Source organism: Nerophis lumbriciformis, linkage group LG08 (genome assembly GCF_033978685.3).
Source record: "Nerophis lumbriciformis linkage group LG08, RoL_Nlum_v2.1, whole genome shotgun sequence".
Lineage (NCBI taxonomy): Eukaryota > Metazoa > Chordata > Actinopteri > Syngnathiformes > Syngnathidae > Nerophis > Nerophis lumbriciformis.
This window is the reverse complement of record NC_084555.2, coordinates 4,649,246-4,670,000: the sequence shown is the minus strand read 5'-3', so window position 1 is coordinate 4,670,000 and position 20,755 is coordinate 4,649,246. Positions and strand designations below refer to the sequence as shown.

Here is a 20,755-nt window from a genome sequence, read left to right as displayed (position 1 = left end):
TGCTAGTGCCGTTATCGTGACATAATGATATGCGCTCGGCATCATGATTATTTTTTTTTCATCCTTGAAGAAATGATTACTTTAAAAAAGTAGTTTTATACTTGTGAGTGTTGATGACACAGCTTTGCAACAGTTGATATTCTAGTTTCAAGCATGTTTTACTCAATATAGGTCATCACATCTCAGCAACAAGCTGTAATATCTTACTGAGATCATTTAGGACCAAAACACTTAAAATAAGTAAAATACTCTAACATAAAGTCTGCTTAGTGAGAAGAATTATCTTATCAGACAGAAAATAAGCAAATATCACCTTTATTTTAGATATTTAATCTTACTTAGATTTCAGTTTTTGCAGTGTGTGTGTGTGTACGGTGATCAAACAAAACATGTCAAATAAAAAATATTATTTTTTGACTGACATTTCAGTGTTCTGTTTTTGTGTGTAGCACTCATGTCAAAACTGCCCCCTATCTACTCTGATCCTTCTTTAAACATTTGAGTTGTCACAGGCATTCACTAATTAATAGGGGTAGAGAGTACATTATTTTTTCAGAATCAATTTTTCAAAGTACGTTTTTAGGCCATCTTTGTGCTGTTTTGAAAAAAGTTTTATTATAATTATTATACCAAATAATACACTGCGAGAATCTGTTTGAATCGAGAATCATGTTGAAACAAGAAACAATTCTGAATCGAATCATCACCACAGGAATCGGACTCGGATCAAATCCATAAATTCACACCCCTACTAATTGATATCTCCAATAAAGCAACAGTCTTGTGTCAGTAAAAAAACGAGGACTGTCAAAATAAGGAGTTGACTCAACTTTTTGTAGCATTAATAATGTATTGTATACACGTAGATTAATCACCGAATCATGCTTCTCCAGTACCTTGATTGCGGATGGTTGCCAAAAAGGTGTGTGTTGTTATACGTTCAGTGATCAGATGAGTGAGGAGACTCCAACTGTTGTACTTAATGACACATTTCACTTCAAAATACTACCTTGATCCCCAGCAACTCTCCGGGTTCATATGTGGTTATAGTGTATATATCTTTTCTCATCCTTTTTTGCACACTTTTGGAGTCAACATGTGCATCGTCAGGTACCGTATTTTTCGGACTATAAGTCGCAGTTTTTTTCATAGTTTGGCCGAGGGTGCGACTTATACTCTAAATGATTAACACACTACCATAAAATATCAAATAATATTATTTATCTCATTCACGTAAGAGACTAGACATATAAGATTTCATGGGATTTAGCGATTAGGAGTGACAGATTGTTTGGTAAACGTATAGCATGTTCTATATGTTATAGTTATTTGAATGACTCTTACCATAATATGTTACGTTAACATACCAGGCACGTTCTCAGTTGGTTATTTATGCGTCATATAACGTACACTTATTCAGCCTGTTGTTCACTATTCTTTATTTATTTTAAATTGCCTTTCAAATGTCTATTCTTGGTGTTGGGTTTTATCAAATACATTTCCCCAAAAAATGTGACTTATACTCCAGTGCGACTTATATATGTTTTTTTCCTTCTTTATTATGCATTTTCGGCCGGTGCGACTTATACTCCGAAAAATACGGTACATAGTGTATATACCCCCCCATTTTTTATATAAATTGTTTTTCAAATCGCCTGACATGTATACTGTGTATATGTACATAATTTATCCATTTGTGTAATGTAATTTTTTTTATATACATATTACAGGTTATATTTAGGGCCCGCAATGGCCCATTGCAAAAGGACTCCCACAGGGAGTCCTTATGCAATGGGACATAAGGACCTATTGTTATTCTAAGGTTTTATTATTATTCTTTATTATTATTATTATTATTATTATTATTATTTATTATTATTAGGGCCCGCAATGGCCCATTGCAAAAGGACTATTATTATTCTTCTTCTGCCGCCTCTTTGAACACTAATTTGACCCACTCAACATGCTTCAAAACTCACCATATTTGACACACTCATCAGGACCTGCGAAAATTGTCTTTTGATAAAAAAACCTAACCCCAAAAATCAAAATTGCGCTCTAGCGCCCCCTAGAAAAAATAAAAAACAGACTGCCTGTAACTCCCACTAGGAAGGTCGGAAAGACATGAAACAAAAACCTCTATGTAGGTCTGACTTAGACCTAGTTCTCATAATTGTATGTCTTCGGGCAAAAATCAACAGGAAGTTGGCAATTCCCCCTTCAAGACTAAAAAGTACTAAAAACAGTCACTTTTGCCTCTTTGAGCTGCAATTTGACCCCATTAACATGCTTCAAAACTCACCAAACTGAATGCACACATCAGGACTGGCTAAAACTGTGATCTAATGAAAAAACCTAACCCCAAATCTAAAAATTGTGCTCTACAGCAATTTTTTTTATAAAACGAACAAAAAACTGCTCCTCGGAAGAAAAAGAATACAAAACTGCCTGTAACTCCCACTGGGAAGGTCGGAGAGACATGAAACGAAAACCTCTCCGTAGGTCTCACTTAGACCTACATTTCATAAATTGACAACCCCCAGCAAAAATATACAGGAAGTTTGCTATTCCCCCTTCAACACAACATTTTTGTAAAAACCCGTCACCTTTCTTCAAACATTATCTCCTCTGAGCGCATTTGTTGTTTCGGCTTCAAACTTACACAGGAGAGAGATTCAACCCTTCTGATTAAAAGTTGGTGAAAGAGTTGTGATACCTGCTCCGGTTTTGATTTTATGACCCTTCAAAGACCCGCTGCACTGATGCTCCTGCGGTGCTGTTTTTTTAAGATGGCTGCTCAAAAGCAGGAAGCACCAACGTGCCCACACAATGCAGACAAGGTAGGTACACTAGACAAAAGTCTTGGGACACTTCAGACTAAAAGTAGACAAAAGTATTGGGACACTTAGGACTAGCACCTGCCAAATACGCGGGCCCGTCCAACGCTGCTTGCAGCTTTAATTCTTTTTATTATTGAATGTATCAAATGTGATACACAATGGAAACAAGCCTTTTGGCTTTTTGTGCCATCCATTTGCCTTTTTAAAGCATTACATGGATTAAATTCTTTAAGATGTCAATAAACTTCTCAATCAATCAATCGAAAACCTGATGGGACTTTTGCTAAAACTGTTTTGAGCAAATATATGACAACCATTCAAGTGAAAAAATGCAAATGCTTGGTATTGTGACAATAAAATTGCATTGGTCTCCAAATATTGGGGTCTTTCAGCAAGTAATAACCTGTGCTGAAAATATATAAGCAGCAATGAAGCCCGTGTAATTCCTCTTGCATCCACTAGAGGGAGACATATACCCAGCAGGAAAATACAGAATCGTGCTATAAGACAGACAAGCATTTGGTATTTTAACTACACGCCCAGGAAGTTTGTTGTTGTGTTTTTTACCATCAGCATTTGTTTTCTCTTCAGTAAAATGTGCACTCTGTGACCTAAGGAATTCCTATGGGGAGTCTCTCTCTGGTAACAGGAAGTCCTTTAGAGGGACGGAGGGGGTCAAAGCTGACATTGCTGTTCCCAGACTAGTTTTCCCGCGCAGCATTCCTGGCCCGTTTCCTGCCACCGACGTGAGCCATCGCACAACTCCTATGCTACTTTTTGTGATGACCACGCGTTCCTATGGATGATATTTGACTGCGGGACTTTCCTGGTGTTCATCGATACAATAAAGTCAGCTCTTAAAGGACAGAGTCATCTTGTGAGTAATCATACTGTACCAACAAAAAACACCCACCTCCACATCCACATCCGCCTAAACCCTCCTATGACTCTCCACTTTTATACGACGACTTAAATGAAACCAGATTGAGTGCTATGAGGAGCCCCCACCCAGCCGCCCCCTCAGCTCCCAGCACAGCGACGTGTACTCAGCTGTTCCAATGGACTTACACTGAAATGATGCTTAAACCTCATTTCCTGGTGTCTGGTGATTTTGTTCATTCTGACACGTTTGTGCTTGTGTGAGGGAGTAAATACTGGCGAATACTACAAGTATTGGTATTTTTCTGTGGATATAGTTCAAATAGATGACATCACGTTGCAAACTAGTTGAGACTGACTCAACAGCACCTCCCCTGGTGGCAGCTAAGTAGTGCACTCCGTTCTGCCACAGCCAGTACAATTCCATGTATTAAATTAATCTGTTTTTTTTCCTCATTTCACAGCTACATGTGAAGCCCCAGTTCACATGCTCCATCTCTAATGCGACTGTTGGCCATACGCTGTGTGTCTCTCGTACACTAGGGGGTGATCATAGACATTGTGGTCTAGCTATGTGGGAATGTAAGTTGCGGAAGAGAATGCTACGTGCTAATGAGTTAGTGCTAGTAGCTGTCAAGCTCCAAATCTAACATAACTACAAACCCTGTTTCCATATGAGTTGGGAAATTGTGTTAGATGTAAATATAAACGGAATACAATGATTTGCAAATCCTTTTCCACCCATATTCAATTGAATGCACTACAAAGACAAGATATTTGATGTTCAAACTCATAAACTTTATTTTTTTTTTGCAAATAATAATTAACTTAGAATTTCATGGCTGCAACACGTGCCAAAGTAGTTGGGAAAGGGCATGTTCGCCACTGTGTTACATGGCCTTTCCTTTTAACAACACTCAGTAAACGTTTGGGAACTGAGGAGACACATTTTTTAAGCTTCTCAGGTGGAATTCTTTCCCATTCTTGCTTGATGTACAGCTTAAGTTGTTCAACAGTCCGGGGGTCTCCGTTGTGGTATTTTAGACTTCATAATGCGCCACACATTTTCAATGGGAGACAGGTCTGGACTACAGGCAGGCCAGTCGAGTACCCGCACTCTTTTACTATGAAGCCACGTTGATGTAACAAGTGGCTTGGCATTGTCTTGCTGAAATAAGCAGGGGCGTCCATGGTAACGTTGATTGGATGGCAACATATGTTGCTCCAAAACCTGTATGTATCTTTCAGCATTAATGGCACCTTCACAGATGTGTAAGTTACCCATGTCTTGGGCACTAACACACCCCCATACCATCACAGATGCTGGCTTTTCAACTTTGCGCCTATAACAATCCGGATGGTTATTTTCCTCTTTGGTCCGGAGGACATGACGTCCACAGTTTCCAAAAACAATTTGAAAAGTGGACTCGTCAGACCACAGAACACTTTTCCACTTTGTATCAGTTCATCTTTGATGAGATAAGGCCCAGCGAAGCCGACGGCGTTTCTGGGTGTTGTTGATAAACGGTTTTTGCCTTGCATAGGAGAGTTTTAACTTGCACTTACAGTTATAGCGACCAACTGTAGTTACTGATAGTGGGTTTCTGAAGTGTTCCTGAGCCCATGTGGTGATATCCTTTTCACACTGATGTCGCTTGTTGATGCAGTACAGCCTGAGGGATCGAAGGTCACAGGCTTAGCTGCTTACGTGCAGTGATTTCTCCAGATTCTCTGAACCCTTTGATGATATTACGGACCGTAGATGGTGAAATCCCTAAATTCCTTGCAATAGCTGGATGAGAAAGGTTTTTCTTAAACTGTTCAACAATTTGCTCACGCATTTGTTGACAAAGTGGTGACCCTCGCCCCATCCTTGTTTGTGAATGACTGAGCATTTCATGGAATCTACTTTTATACCCAATCATGGCACCCACCTGTTCCCAATTTGCCTGTTCACCTGTGGGATGTTCCAAATAAGTGTTTGATGAGCATTCCTCAACTTTATCAGTATTTATTGCCACCTTTCCCAACTTCTTTGTCAGGTGTTGCTGGCATCAAATTCTAAAGTTAATGATTATTTGCAAAAAAAAAATGTATATCAATTTGAACATCAAATATGTTGTCTTTGTAGCATATTCAACTGAATATGGCTTAAATAATTTGCAAATCATTGTATTCCTTTTATATTTACATCTAACACAATTTCCCAACTCATACGGAAACAGGGTTTGTACATCTTCCCACTGCTATTTGGTGTTGTTGGAAATGTTTTAGTGCGTTCGAATGACACTAAAGAAAAAGATCACTATTTTGGTGAACTGCTTTGACTACTGTCAATACAAACTACACAGTGAAGTGTTTTTAAATACTGTAATATATGTCAATTACGCTGTGTAAATTGTTTTTCTTAAATCACTAAATAAATTATGAATAACAACGTTGTTGTGAATGTTTAAATGGTTGAGAAAGCTCGTGGCAGAGATATTTTGTCAGGGCTATTCAACTGGCGGTCCGTGGGCCAAATCCGGCCTGGCAGTGACACCGTACCGGACCCAAGTTCAGTTGAAAAGTTGTGAGGCAAACATTTTTGCAGCAACTTCCTAAAAACAATAGAGTGCTCCTGTTGTACAAAGCAACTTGGACCACTGTAATCCTTGCGTTGACATTTTATACTTGCTGGCAAACATGGAACACTAGTCCAAATTTGTGGTTTAGATAACTGAGGCGTTCCTCAAGGCACCCCTTTAAGTCCTCTCCTTCTTGACGGTTACACATGTTTTTCGTATTGTGATTTGTGTAACTAAGGTGTTGCTGTAGCTTGTTTACTTCAAATGTAGTCAGTCATTTGCTCAACTTCTCAAGTTATATTAGTGGTGTTCCTCAAGGTTGAATTTTAAGTCCTCTCTTTTTCATCATTTGGGCTATTCAGCTGGTGGTGGCCCGCAAGTTCAGTTCGCAAAAACTTGTGAGACTCGGCTGGTCTTTAAAAAACAGCCTCTGGAATTCTGACAAAATAGATAGACCAAAATCAGATGTCTACTATAGAGGATGCTGGTTCTCCAGGAAGATACTAAATAGTGAAGGGAGGAGTCCAGCCCTCCAGTCTTCAGCTTTCTGGAAACAACAATTTAGTTGAATATCTATACTTTGTGACGTACACATATTATTATATAATTCGGACGCTTATTAAACGGGTAGGTTTTTATAATATCATATACCGTATTTTTCGGACTATAAGTCGCAGTTTTTTTCATAGTTTGGTGCGACTTATACTCAGGAGCGACTTATGTGTGAAATTATTAACACATACTGTAAAATATCAAATAATATTATTTAGCTCATTCACGTAAGAGACTAGACGTATAAGATTTCATGGGATTTAGCGATTAGGAGTGACAGATTGTTTGGTAAACGTACAGCATGTTCTATATGTTATAGTTATTTGAATGACTCTTACCATAATATGTTACGTTAAATTACCAGGCACGTTCTCAGTTGGTTATTTATGCCTCATATAACGTACACTTATTCAGCCTGTTGTTCACTATTCTTTATTTATTTTAAATTGCCTTTCCCCAAAAAGGCAATTTAATTTTCCCCAAAAAATGTGACTTATACTCCAGTGCGACTTATAGATGTTTTTTTCCTTCTTTATTATGCATTTTCAGCAGGTGCGACTTATACTCTGGCGCGACTTATACTCCAAAAAATACGGTACTCAAAATACTGACATTTTCAAAAACAGGTCAAAAACCAGCTTAAAGATGATCTGTAAAACATCATCTATGCAACATTTGGACCAAAGAATCACCATTACATGTTATGTAAAAAACAAAAAAGGGTTTTAAATGTAGGAAAAAGATCATAATATGACCCCTATAAGGTGTTCACATGTCTAGTAGAATGCTTATTTTGAGCCATAATATTAATTTAGTGCATGGAAACGTAATGAATCACTTCTAGATCAGATTAATACAAAATCAGTTGGACACAATCAAAACAGAATTCTTCGCGAATAGGGGCCGACACAGTAGTTTGTGTACTAAAAGACGTGTCCTCTTCAACAGGAAGCCTCCGTGGACGACATCTGAACCAAAAAAAGGTCTGGAAATCTATGGCCTAACATTTGTATTGTCAGTAGCTCCTTAAAAATAGAAGCACTATGATCACTCCTGTGATATTAGGCTGAATATACAGACCTTACTTTTTTATGTATTCTTTGGTTTTGATTTATCCCGGGAGTGTTTTTATTCACCGTGGGAGTTTTTGGGTAGACACATGCAAAAAAAAACACGCTGGCTTTGATAAAATGTATCCATTTGTTTAAAAACTTCTGTACTATATTGATAGAGAAACTCTTTAGGGGTAGTAAAAAAAATCTTGTCCCGTGTGTTTTAAAAATGTAGTCTTCAGGACATTTTGTTTGACTTGTCCTGCCGTAAGAAGTTACAGAGCACAGACAAAGCTGATGTCTGGGACGCATCACACGCAACTCCCCAGCTGGAGTCATCAAACAAGTAAACAAGAACCTCCCACTAAACCAGTGCTTCTCAAGGGTGTGTGGGAGGGGAGGCGTGAAAGTTCTATAGCGCAATAGCGTGTATCTTAACATACAGATAACTTAAAAAACATTCACTTCAGGGGGTTGTAAAAAATTCTGTCCCCTATAAAATGTAACTGTGAGCAAGCCCCTTTAATGCAGTGCTTTTTAAAAATTGGGCCGGGCCCCCAATAGGTGTCGGAGGAAAGGAGGTGTGAGAGGCAATTGCGTTTTAGTAAAGAACTATCTTGACACATACAGATAAAAAACAAACATTAACTTTAGGGGTGGCGCAAAAGAATGATGTCCCTTAGCGTAATTGAGAACCACTGCACTAAACAGCCATTAATTAACCCGGACAGTAACCTTCTTATCTCGCTATGCCAGTCGATTAGGAAAAAGTGTTGTACCTGCTTGTTCTTGTACTTCTTCAAATATCGCGGGGACACCAAACACTCGGGGTTGATGTCCGTAGTGATGGGCTCGATGAACTGAGGGTCGGGGTTCATGTGCTGCATCTTGAGGAAGGAGAGGATGTTCTGCACCTCCAGGTTGTAGGAGCTGTCCGCCATGGTCTTCCCCTTGGAGGCTAAGCGACATGCGGCCATCCAGTGGGCGTACTGCTTCTCCTGAAAGTCAAAGTCCAACGTGTCCATCACCAGTCGTTAATCCTAAGTGACGACCAAAAGCGTAGAAGGCCTTACCGTGTCGCACCGCAGCCAGATCTCATTCATGCCGTCGGCCACCGGGATTAGCAGCTTGATGTTGAATTTCTGACCTGATATGTTAACATCCGGGGTCACCTCGCAGCCTATCCACGCCAGGACGAGGTCAAAGGTTAGATGGAGGCTACGCAGAGCGCTTTAGTACAATACGCGGGTGACGTTTACCTCTGAGATTCATCTGGTGAGCGGGTGTCCCGTGTGATTCCTCTTTACTCTTGTAACAGGAAATGGTGATGTCTTTAAACGTGCACCAATACTGCTTGTAGCCCTTCAGGGTTAGCTTCTTGGGTCTGGATAACATATCATGCAAAACACACACGTTTCCTTCTTAGTCAGGATTTACACTACAATTCTCTTTACAATTATTAGCAACTTTTGAAGTACCGGTAAGTCCTAAAAACAGCAGGGCACTCCTGTCAAATATAGGAGCTTTGTCTTAAGTTTTAGAAGGAACTCTTTGAAAATAAAAATCGGAGCACACCTTTTTGATTTGGCTTTTACCTAATATTTATACATTTTATTGAAGTCATTTGTACTTTACTTTTTATCTTATTAGTTTTATTTAGTTCTAGTTATTTATCTTATATTTATTGTATTTATATTTTTATCTTCATAATATGTTTTACTTGTATCCATCCATCCATTCATTTTCTACCGCTTGTCCCATACTTGCCAACCTTGAGACCTTGGAATTCGGGAGGTTTTTTTGGGGGGGGGGGGGGGTAGGGAGGGGTTGGTGGTAGAGGGGGTATATATTGTTGCCCGGAAGAGTTAGGGATGCAAGGGATTCTGGGTATTTTTTCTGTTGTGTTTATGTTGTGTTACGGTGCGGATGTTCTCCCAAAATGTGTTTGTCATTCTTGTTTGGTGTGGATTCACACTGTGGATTTGGGAGTTGGTGGTAGAGGGGGTGTATATTGTTGCTCTGAAGAGTTAGAGATGCAAGGGATTCTGGGTATTTGTTCTGTTGTGTTTATGTTGTGTTACGGTGCGGATGTTCTCCCGAAATGTGTTTGTCATTCTTGTTTGGTGTGGGTTCACACTGTGGCGCATATTTGTAACAGTGTTAAAGTTGTTTATACGGCCACCCTCAGTGTGACCTGTATGACCCTTGATCAAGTATGTCTTGCAGTCACTTGTGTGTGAGTGTAAAAGCCGCATAAAACATGTGACTGGGCATACGCTGTTTGTATGGAGAAAAAGTGGACGCGACGACAGGTTGTAGAAGACACTAAAGGCAGTGCCATTACGGCACGCCCTCAATATTGTTGTCCGGGTGAAAATCGGGAGAAATTCAGGAGAATGTTTGTCTTGGGAGATTTTTGGGAGGGGCACTGAAATTCGGGAGTCTCCCGGAAAAATCGGGAGGGTTGGCAAGTATGGCTTGTCCATCTATTTTATCCTTTATTCTTACTCACGGTTCTTACTATTTTACATGTTTTATTATCCTTACTTTCCAGCAGTACTCAGAGGGAGCCCTCTGCATCAGGGATTATCGACAATGTCTTTGGGGGCGCTTTGTGTCAGCCTTCTGGTGGTTTTGGTCTGATGATCTCCTGGTGCAGATGGCTCCTGAGATAGTGTTTCTTCACCTGGCTCCTCTGTACTCAGCCATGCATTCAGTTGTGCGTGTGTCTGTATGTGTATGGGTCATCGGGCCATTGTTTTTAAGTCTTAAAGCACTTTGTGTTGCATTTCTTTCGTATAAAAAAAGCGCTTTATAAATACAGTTTGATTTGACTGGATTTGTTCTACAGAGGATCTTTGACTAGCGTTTTTGCACTAGGTCTGTAAAAAACAACAAAGAGCTTCCAAGTGTATTGCTTGCACGGAAGGGATTTTTTCAATGCGTTTGTTTACATTGCAGTTGCATCGGCCAATTTATATCCGTAGTGATTCTGATGGGAGCAACTATAGGACTTGTGTAATTTGACTGATGTAGCGTAACATGATCAGGAACTAGAGGCTGAGGTCGCTTATTAACGCTGATAGAATACAGCCAAAAGATGAAAATTATGAACCCAAACCATTTTAATGAGACGCCTTCATCTTAACAGTTTCAACTTCAAAGTGAAACTAAAAGCCGTTGGAAAACAAGCCACGGATGATCCTAAACAGGCCGTGGTTGTTTCCTAAATTAATCTAAGGCTATTTCCTGCTTCCTCTACTCACTCGCATGCACTCTGTAAAAGTTTTGTGAATGGACCTACTTGAAGACTTTGACGTAGTCCGCAAGCTCCGGAATGGACGTGATGTCACCCTGCAAGGAAACGGGGAACAATCCAAATGTTGTTGTTAGAACCTAACCCAAGCAAATCCTCACATTAAAAAGCAACACGATGAAACAATGACCTCATGCTCGGACCTCATGATCCGCACTGAGCTGGTTCAGCTGCTTGAACGTGGTTTACGTAACAAGGAACACAAACTATTACAGTGTCCTATAGAGTAAAATACAATGAACTAAAACTACTTTGTCTTATAGGGGAACTGCACTTGTTTTGCAATTGTGTCTATCATTCACAATCCTTATGTAAGACAATAACACATACAGTACATTCAGAAAGTATTCAAAGCACTCACTTTTTCTATATTTTGTTAAGTTACGACCTTATTCCAAAATGGAATAGATTCATTTTTGTCCTCAAAATTCTACAGACAATTCCTCATGATAACAATGTGAAAATGTTTTAAATGCATTTAATTTTTTAGGCAAATGTATTGAAGATAAAAAACAAAAAACTCACATGTACATAAATATTCACAGCCTTTGCTCAATACTTTGTTGATGCACCTTTGGCAGCCTTCATGTCTCTCATAATGATTGTGAACGATAGGCAAAATTCCAAAAAAGTGCAGTTCCCCTTTAAGGGGGTTCCACTTAGCTCGATTGTTAGCGTTCTCCTACCAGCGTGTTGGACGTCTTGCCTCCTTCTAAGGTGATCTCCAGGTCCGAGAGGGCAGCGTCCACCTCGTCCACCTCCTTCTCACTGTTGTTCATGTGGTTGTCTGATGACATGATGGACAGCTTGTTGATGTGGTACTGACAGGAGAGGATGAGATGGACCAGCTCAAGTTAAGTAATTATTTACTGGGAATGATATTTGTTCTTTGCCCTATACATGAGTCACCACATGCCAACAGAACAGTATTTCTAACACCAGCTTCTTAAGAATCAGAATCAGAAGAGTTTTTATTGCCATTGTTTGAGAACGGGTGGCAATAAAAACTCTTCTGATTCTGATTCTGAAGAAGCAGAATCAGAAGAGTTTTTATTGCCATTGTTTGAGAACGGATGGCAATAAAAACTCTTCTGATTCTGAAGAAGCTGGTGTTAGAAATACCAGCTTCTTCAGAATCAGAATTCTGAAGAATTATTATCAGAATCAGAAGAGTTTTTATTGCCATTGTTTGAGAACGGATGGCAATAAAAACTCTTCTGATTCTGAAGAAGCTGATGTTAGAAATACCAGCTTCTTCAGAATCAGAATCAGAAAAGTTTTTATTGCCATTGTTTGAGAATGGGTGGCAATAAAAACTCTTCTGATTCTGAAGAAGCTGGTGTTAGAAATACCAGCTTCTTCAGAATCAGAATCAGAAGATGACTGAAGTGTTGATTCCAACCAAAACTTAACCCCCCCCCCTCCATATCCCACACCCCGGATTGTAAATAATGTAAATAATTCAATTGATATACTATGATGATTATCTTGTGTGATGACTGTATTATGAAAATAGTATATATCTGTATCATGAATCAATTTAAGTGGACCCCGACTTAAACAAGTTGAAAAACTTGTTCGGGTGTTACCATTTAGTGGTCAATCGTACGGAATATGTACTTCACTGTGCAATCTACAAATAAAAGTTTCAATCAATCAATCAATCAAAGAGTTTTTATTGCCACCCGTTCTCAAACAATGGCAATAAAAACTCTTCTGATTCTGATTCTGTATGTCATTTACATTGCCCATCATAGGATAGACATTATCAATGATAAAATGATGAATTCATATAAAAAGTACACTATTTGGCACTGACTATTAGCTTGAACAATTGTTGACCAATATGAGACAGACTGATAAATGTGTCATGGTTACTGAATCTGGGACAAATTTAAGTAGTTTGAACGCTTGTTTTCCTCTTCTCCTATAATCAACGTCCTGGTTTGAAGTTTGAGTCTATTTTTTGCCACCTGATCAAGTCAATGTGCCGCCCAGGTGATGGCATGCCAACATAGTGAATGTAATTGATCTTTATTTAGACTCTTGTATCCACAGCCGCACTCGTGAAACATTAGCCAGTAGCATGAGCTCATGCAAACACCCTCCCCCATGAAGAAAGTGAGTCGGTCTAAACATTCTCCCAGTGAGGCGCAACGGGAAGCCAGTTAATTATAAGAGGTTAGATGAAGCATAGAAGCACCCGCACGCCTGACAAGCAGATCTATGAGACGGTGTCCTGCTGGGGAAGGGTGGTCCAGGGCCAAAGCACAGCATCCAGTGGCCCCAAGGTGCTCTATAATTAACCCTGAGGGTGAGGACAGGGTGGCGTCCTCAGGTCCCGACACCCGCTGCTTTACGAGGGTCCGAAATAGAAAGGGCACCACCTCAGGACTAAGAGGGGCCAACCGGCGTGGGGGTCAACATCTGTATGTCATTGACATTGCCCATCATAGGGTTGACATTATCAATGATAACATAATGAATTCATATATAAATTACACTATTTGGCACTGACTAGTTTGTCATCTCAGGAACAAGAGAAAGCTACAACCCAGCTATGGCATTCCATCCAATACAACAGGGCACTGAAACAGGAATTCAGGTTCAGATGACCCTAGTACACCATCTATAGAAGATGCCACTTTCTCAAGTCAATAACAGGGCTGGGCGAAAAAACAATATCAATATATATCGTGATATATTACCGTATTTTTCGGAGTATAAGTCGCTTCGGAGTAAAAGTCGGACCGGCCGAAAATGCATAATAAAGAAGGAAAAAAACATATATAAGTCGCACTGGAGTATAAGTCGCATTTTTGGGGAAAATTTATTTGATAAAACCCAACACCAAGAATAGACATTTGAAAGGCAATTTAAAATAAATAAAGAATAGTGAACAACAGGCTGAATAAGTGTATGTTATATGAGGCATAAATAACCAACTGAGAATGTGCCTGGTATGTTAATGTAACATATTATGGTAAGAGTCATTCAAATAACTATAACATATAGAACGTGCTATACGTTTACCAAACAATCTGTCACTCCTAATCGCTAAATCCCATGAAATCTTATACGTCTAGTCTCTTACGTGAAAGAGCAAAATAATATTATTTGATATTTTACGGTAACATGTTAATAATTTCACACATAAGTCGCTCCTGAGTATAAGTCGCACCCCCAGCCAAACTATGAAAAAAACTGCGACTTATAGTCCGAAAAATACGGTACACTATTTAGCACTGACTAGTTTGTCGTCTCAGGAACTAGGGAAAGCTACAACCCAGTTATGACAGCAGCATTCCATCCAATACAACACTGAAACAGGAGTTCAGGTTCAGATGCCACTTTCCCAAGTCAACAACAGGGCTGGGCGAAAAAACTATATCAATATATATCGTGATATATTAATAAAATATGCGTTCAATAAGGCGATCAATATTTTATTTTATTTTTTGTCGGAAGAAACCGGAAGTTGCGATACAAGGTTGGTTGCGTGAAGAAAGGCACTCGCTCTCTGGTAACCGAGCAACGCAGGAAGTGATCACTGATCAGTGGGAGTGACACGCTAACAAACAAAATGTAACAGTATCAAGTTTGGTTGCGCCATCATGTTGTCTTGCGGTTGACTCTTTGCGTGAAGTGAGAAGAGCACGTAAAAACAAGTGCTGCAGAGAGCGAATAAATTGTTGATAAGACAGGAAAAGTCACCCCGACAATATGGCAGTTTTTTAGATATTTTAAAATGCACCACAGTCCAACCAATGTGGTCAATGTCGTCCCCACCAAGACCAGTAACACTACACCATTTTAAACGCGCTTACCCTTGAGAACACAGCCGTAACTTCGTGGCACTAAACCTGCAGAAAAAAGTAATTCTCAGGTTTTTCTATATTTACATTTTCACACTTTGCACTATTTTGTTACACTTTATTAAGTATTTGTTACATAGTCCTTATTTTTGCACTTTCATTTCATTCAAGTTATTAAGTGCTCAATGTGATTTTAAAATGTTTACATTGATTGTTTTCCATGGTTGTGTTGATATTTCCTTTCCTTTCCTTTCCGCCTTGATAGCTGAGGGGATTATAATCAGAGAAAGGTTACATTTTAAATAAAAATGTTTTAATTTAATATTATTATTTTCGATAGGTCATAAAAATATCAATAATTATCAATATCGACCAATACAAAACACTTGTGTCGTGATACAGTTTTCAGCCATATCAGCCAGCCCTAGTCAACAGTCACGAGAGCGTGTGAATCTTCCACATCGTACATCAGCCAAGAGTTAACTGGCTGCCACATGGGCCGATTCTGTAGCTGTAAGGCCAACCTCAATTTACGAGCTTGTGGTCGGGAGGCCGATATATGCAATTCCCCGATGAAAGACTCGAGTCTTAACATTTCTGAAATGCTGACGAGGCACACTGAATGGGACAACAGTCAAAATACGTACCTGCAAGGCGGCGAACATCATCATTTCTTCCTCCGTGCACTCGATCTCCTCCAGCAGGATGGCCCACTTGGCCTGTTCGTAGAGCTGGTTTACCCTGATGGCATCATACTGGAAAACATTGTAAACTACATTAGATTTGTGGAATCCAATAAGGTTAAGCACCAACATACAGTGGAAACAATTCAGTCTAATGTAACTGGAGACAATTCGAATGATTCATTCATTCTGTGTGACTTTTGCTTTTTCTTTGACATTTTGGCTATTCAAAAAGGGAGGAGTAGCCTCAATAAGGGATGTTAAAAGTAGGGATGGGCACTGAAACCTGATTTACATGGTAAAAGAAGAAAAAGCTATCGGTGCCTTATTTCGGTGCTTATTGTATGCAGACTTAACAAGTGATCTGCAATGATATTGTACATCTTGTACATAAGTAACATTTTGCGTTCTGACAGAAGCACACAGAGTCATTAACACACCAGCAGTAGTCCTCAAAACACATCATAATGCATTAAGGAAAATCTGTAATTTTGAGTATCAAATATTACAACTTAACCAAGTTGTTTTTTTGCACCTCCTCTATGTTCTTTATTGCTGCAATAATGACAATTTGTTGTACTTTTTTTTCCTTATTTTTGAATGTATAACTTAGTTATTTAATTTATTTAATTAAAGTATTTAAATTACTAGCCTGTTTAACTGGAATGTAACTGAACTCCATCAAAATAAGAAGGCATTGTTTGTTTTTTGAAAACATTTGCATGTTTTACATTTTTTAAGTGCCAGTTTGGGCACCGGCACTGTTTTTAAAGTACCGATTTGGTACTGGCATTAGTTAAAATGTAAATTAACTCTCATGCCTAATTAAAAGGTGTCCCCGATTCCAAGTATGGCTGCAGTTTTAGTAATTGAGTACCGTATTTTTCAGAGTATAAGTCGCACCGGAGTATAAGTCGCACCTGCCGAAAATGCATAATAAAGAAGGAAAAAAACATATATAAGTCGCATTGGAGCCCGGCCAAACTATGAAAAAAACTGCGACTCATAGTCCGAAAAATACGGTAATCTCTTTAAGAGTTTGTCCGATTAATCAAATAAAACACACTTCATAGTCTGAATGCGTGCGTATTTTAGAGAAAATAGTTGAAAAAAATTGTACTTCATTATTTCTTTCCCTAATAAATGCACACTGTCAACATAAAAATTGCACTTTTAACACGTGTGCTAATATTAATAAGAATTAAAAATTAAAACTCTCCGCTGTTCGCTGACACGCAGATCACGGCTCTAATGTTCGCTCTAATGTAGCATGTCTACGTATTTTAAGTTCCGGGCTTTTATAAATTTTTATGAGCTTTTTTCTATTTGAATTATTCGATTTAATTGATTATTCGTTACAGCCCTGGTTCAAGGTAGTAGCGTGACCATGCACATGGTCACATATAATCAAACTTCAGCTACAGGTTTTACAGTCTTTTACAGACAGTAGTGTGAAAAAAGAAATCACCTTTATATTACATCTTGAGAAATAAAATAGGTTTGTCTTGAGTGTTTTTCCCTCTTGGTTGACTTATTTTTGTGTGTTCAGTTGGACTAGTTCCATATTTTTATGTGGAAAAAAGTGACTCAAACAAATTACGTAATACTGTCGATAGTTTTTACTGTGTTATGGTAATAAACAAAATGCCTGTTTTTGATCATTACCTTTGGGTTGAGGTCAAAGAAACTGTGGTATTTAAACCTAAGCAGCAACACCTCATTCTCCTTCACATCCTGCTCCATCAGAGATCTGGAGGAGTCCAACCACCTGCACACACACACACACAGAACATATTCCTTTGTAAAACATAACACTCACTAAACCGCAAAGTTGAAAGAGTTTCTTCTCACCCTTGGTTGATCTTGGCTTTGTCCAGCAAGGACTGGGACTTGTAGAGTTTGACCAGGATGTCTGGGGAGGAGATGGGCTGGCTGACGGCGAGGATACCGGGATTGCCCTCTGAGAGCGGGCTGTCTCCAAACCAGGCGGACGTGGGCGACAGCGGGCTGCCGTCCCTGGAGTCATACGTGGGCGTCATTGTCTTGCTGTACAATCCCGGGCTGGAGTAGATGCTCCCTGTGAGCGTGGAAGCATCGGTTAGAGCAGGAACAGAAACTTGTGGAGGAGATATTGAAGCATCGAAGTGAAGCATGTGATGAACCAGCCCACACACTGTGACCTCCTGGAGGGGCTGATGTGGACCAGCATGCATGCAGGTGATGATCAGGTTTACCCCCCAGGAATGCACTGCACACAGCAAACCAATGCACAACAAACAAGGAGGGGGCGGGAAGGAGAAGCTTATTCGTTCAAATCAAATTAGGTTCTGTCAAATAGATGTACAGTAGCCCCTTCATCCCGCTCTCCTCTTGTAGGATCAAGAAGCAACAACAGCTAAATCCAAACCGGGAAGTGCTTGGCTTGGCTTGTAAGGGCGCACGTTTATGTTTCAGGGTCATGAGAACAGGGTGCAAGCTGCGGCCACCCATCCTTCTTTCTGGGAGGAAAGGAGGTGTTATTCATGCGCCGCTTGCCGGATTTTCTCTAACGCCGGGTTCAGCGTGTCAGGAAAAGCCCTCCCAGTCTCCCACGAGGGGGTCTCTGGAGGAATCCAAAATATCCTAGTAGCAGTGTAGAAGCTGGCAACACAACTCCTCCATCCTGTTTACAGACTTGCTGATACGAGGGGAAAATGCTAACATGCGTCAAACTCCCCCAGGCTCCCCCACACAAACGGGAGGCTTATGGACCACCAAGACTGGATGTTGACTCCCCTTAAAAATAAGCTACTACATTCTAATCTTTCATCACGTGACCGCCAGAGTCAGCTGACTCTGCCTCGTAAGGGAAAAGGTTACGGGTGTCATGTGACCTCCACGCACCAGCAGTGGCGGAGGAGGGTATGAAACTGAAGGCGATGGTGAGGAAGCAGTGAAGAAGAAGAAAAGAACAGGACAGTGGAGGAAAGCTTACCTTTGACAGGTCCGATGTATATGATCTCAGATGCTAGGATGGACAGACAGAAAGAAAGGAAAATAGGAGGAAAGTAGAGGAATGGTAACAGTCAATCGATAGGGAGACTTTTGGATGGAAGGAGGAGAAAGGAAAACAAGTAGAAGATCTTAGTCATTTCGAGGTGTTAGCATGAGAAGTCCACCCACTGGAGAGTCAAAACAGGCGAGGTGTTGGACAACTTGACCCAGCCGTGCCAGTTTCAAAGTGACAGTCCCGAGTGTCTCGGTGCTGACATGATGATAGGAACTGAATGTCTTCCATTGTTTCTTTTTCTAATGTTCTTAGCGCTTGCGTGTGGACATTAAGACATGGAGGGTGAGCTTTTAGGGTAATATCTTAGTGGAAACAATTGTTTAAATGCAGTAGTACACCAACGTATGAGCTTAATTTGTACTGTGGCAGAGCTCTTAACTCAAAACACTTGTATCTCAAAACAACACCTCCCATTGAAATGAATTTAATTGGCACTTGCCAACCCCCAAACAGCAGAATTTTGACATGTAACATGGCCTTTAAAAAGTAACAAACTTTTAGATAAGAAATATTGAATACGAAAATACAATAGAATGTACTACAAACTACAACAGTAGTTTTATGAAGTAATGTGATAAGAATGTACTTACTATGACCTCAGCACAAGTCACATACTGTTATCTGTGTCAGTTTCCCCTTAATGTAACTGAATGTGTCAGACCACCACAACATTTTTATTACCGCCATACCTTGAAAATAAGTTGTTTTTTTACTTGAAAACAAATTAAAGTAATACAGCTGTAATCCCCAAAAGAAATTGCACAACGTCCGACGCTATTTTTAACTTTTAATACCAATCTTATGATAACAAATGGCACAATTCCCACAGGTTTTACCTCGCGTGTACAAACTTTCATCTCCATGAGTCCGCGCTTTCTCATTCTCCGCCAATCATCTTTCAGGCATGGACGGTGTGTTTGCAAACATGGGAACAACTGACATTAAATCCGAACCACACAAACATTACCACCAACAGGTTGTTATAGTTTGAATTGAGATATATATATATATATATATATATATATATATATATATATATATATATATATATATATATATATATATATATCAAAAAAACACTTTGATTACAAAAACAGTGCTGCCGAACCTGGATGTAAACAAGACGCACGCCATTGTTTGGAGCGTCGTCAACATGTCTGCAATGTGGACATACCCAGATTTACCCGTGGACAGAGATCTACAAAATGTGCAAATATTGAGGACAGAAGATAAAGTCTGGAGCAGCACAAGCAAGTGTGACGTCCTGCTTGCTGTAGCTCGCCTCTTTCGTCGGGGACATCGAGGGATAGAAGTTAAGAGTCTCTAAACACGACTGACACTTTATAATAACAACAGAAGAAGATTAGATTTGTTGCTAGTAGTTTTTCCATTTCAATTTATTTTTAATTTTCAAAAAGTCATTAAAAGTCTCCAGAACAATGGTCACCAACCTTTTCAAGGTCAGGATCCCTGGTCTCACCCAAAAAACAATATTTTTATTGAAAAAATATGTATATTTTTTTATTTCATATATATATATATATATATATATATATATATATATATATATATATATATATATATATATATATATATATAATTTTATTGTTTTGTGTTTGTTGTTGTTTCTTTAAAAACAAAGCTGGTTGGCTGATGTCAACATTCTGGCTTTTTGTCATTGTGTTTCTTGCTGTTTTCTAAATTTTTGCTGGTATTTTTTGTGATGTGCCTAAGGTCAATGACAAACCAGTTACTGGCCTGCACAGATGGCCCGCGTGCCACACTTTGGTCACCTCTGCTGTAGAAACTAACTGTTTATTGCCACAAAACAGTGTTTGTACATTTTGCAATACAACTAAAACTATTCATAATAAACCATCCCAATTGTGATGTCTCTGGGAGTGTTTTCATGCAAATTTGTACGTACTATCGTAATGTAATCAAGCTAACATTGTTAGCATTAGCTAATATGCTAACATGTTTACGAGTGTCTGTGTTAGTA

General features: G+C 39.4%; 1 protein-coding gene across 4 annotated transcripts in view; it reads right to left on the bottom strand.

The window, feature by feature from the left end:
* fermt2 (FERM domain containing kindlin 2) overlaps positions 1-20,755 on the bottom strand; it is a 93,712-nt gene that overhangs the window by 15,323 nt on the left and 57,634 nt on the right. For 2 of the 4 annotated variants that reach the window (XM_061968165.2, XM_061968166.2), the window contains exons 5-13: positions 18,679-18,711; positions 17,556-17,781; positions 17,370-17,472; positions 15,669-15,776; positions 11,893-12,027; positions 11,195-11,244; positions 9,150-9,274; positions 8,964-9,070; positions 8,670-8,888 (exon numbers count right to left, since the gene is read on the bottom strand). In XM_061968165.2, the coding sequence (XP_061824149.1) occupies positions 8,670-8,888; positions 8,964-9,070; positions 9,150-9,274; positions 11,195-11,244; positions 11,893-12,027; positions 15,669-15,776; positions 17,370-17,472; positions 17,556-17,781; positions 18,679-18,711 (1,106 nt within the window). The remainder of the gene's footprint in view (positions 1-8,669; positions 8,889-8,963; positions 9,071-9,149; positions 9,275-11,194; positions 11,245-11,892; positions 12,028-15,668; positions 15,777-17,369; positions 17,473-17,555; positions 17,782-18,678; positions 18,712-20,755) is intronic. The other 2 variants (XM_061968167.2, XM_061968168.2) reach the window with 1 other exon arrangement.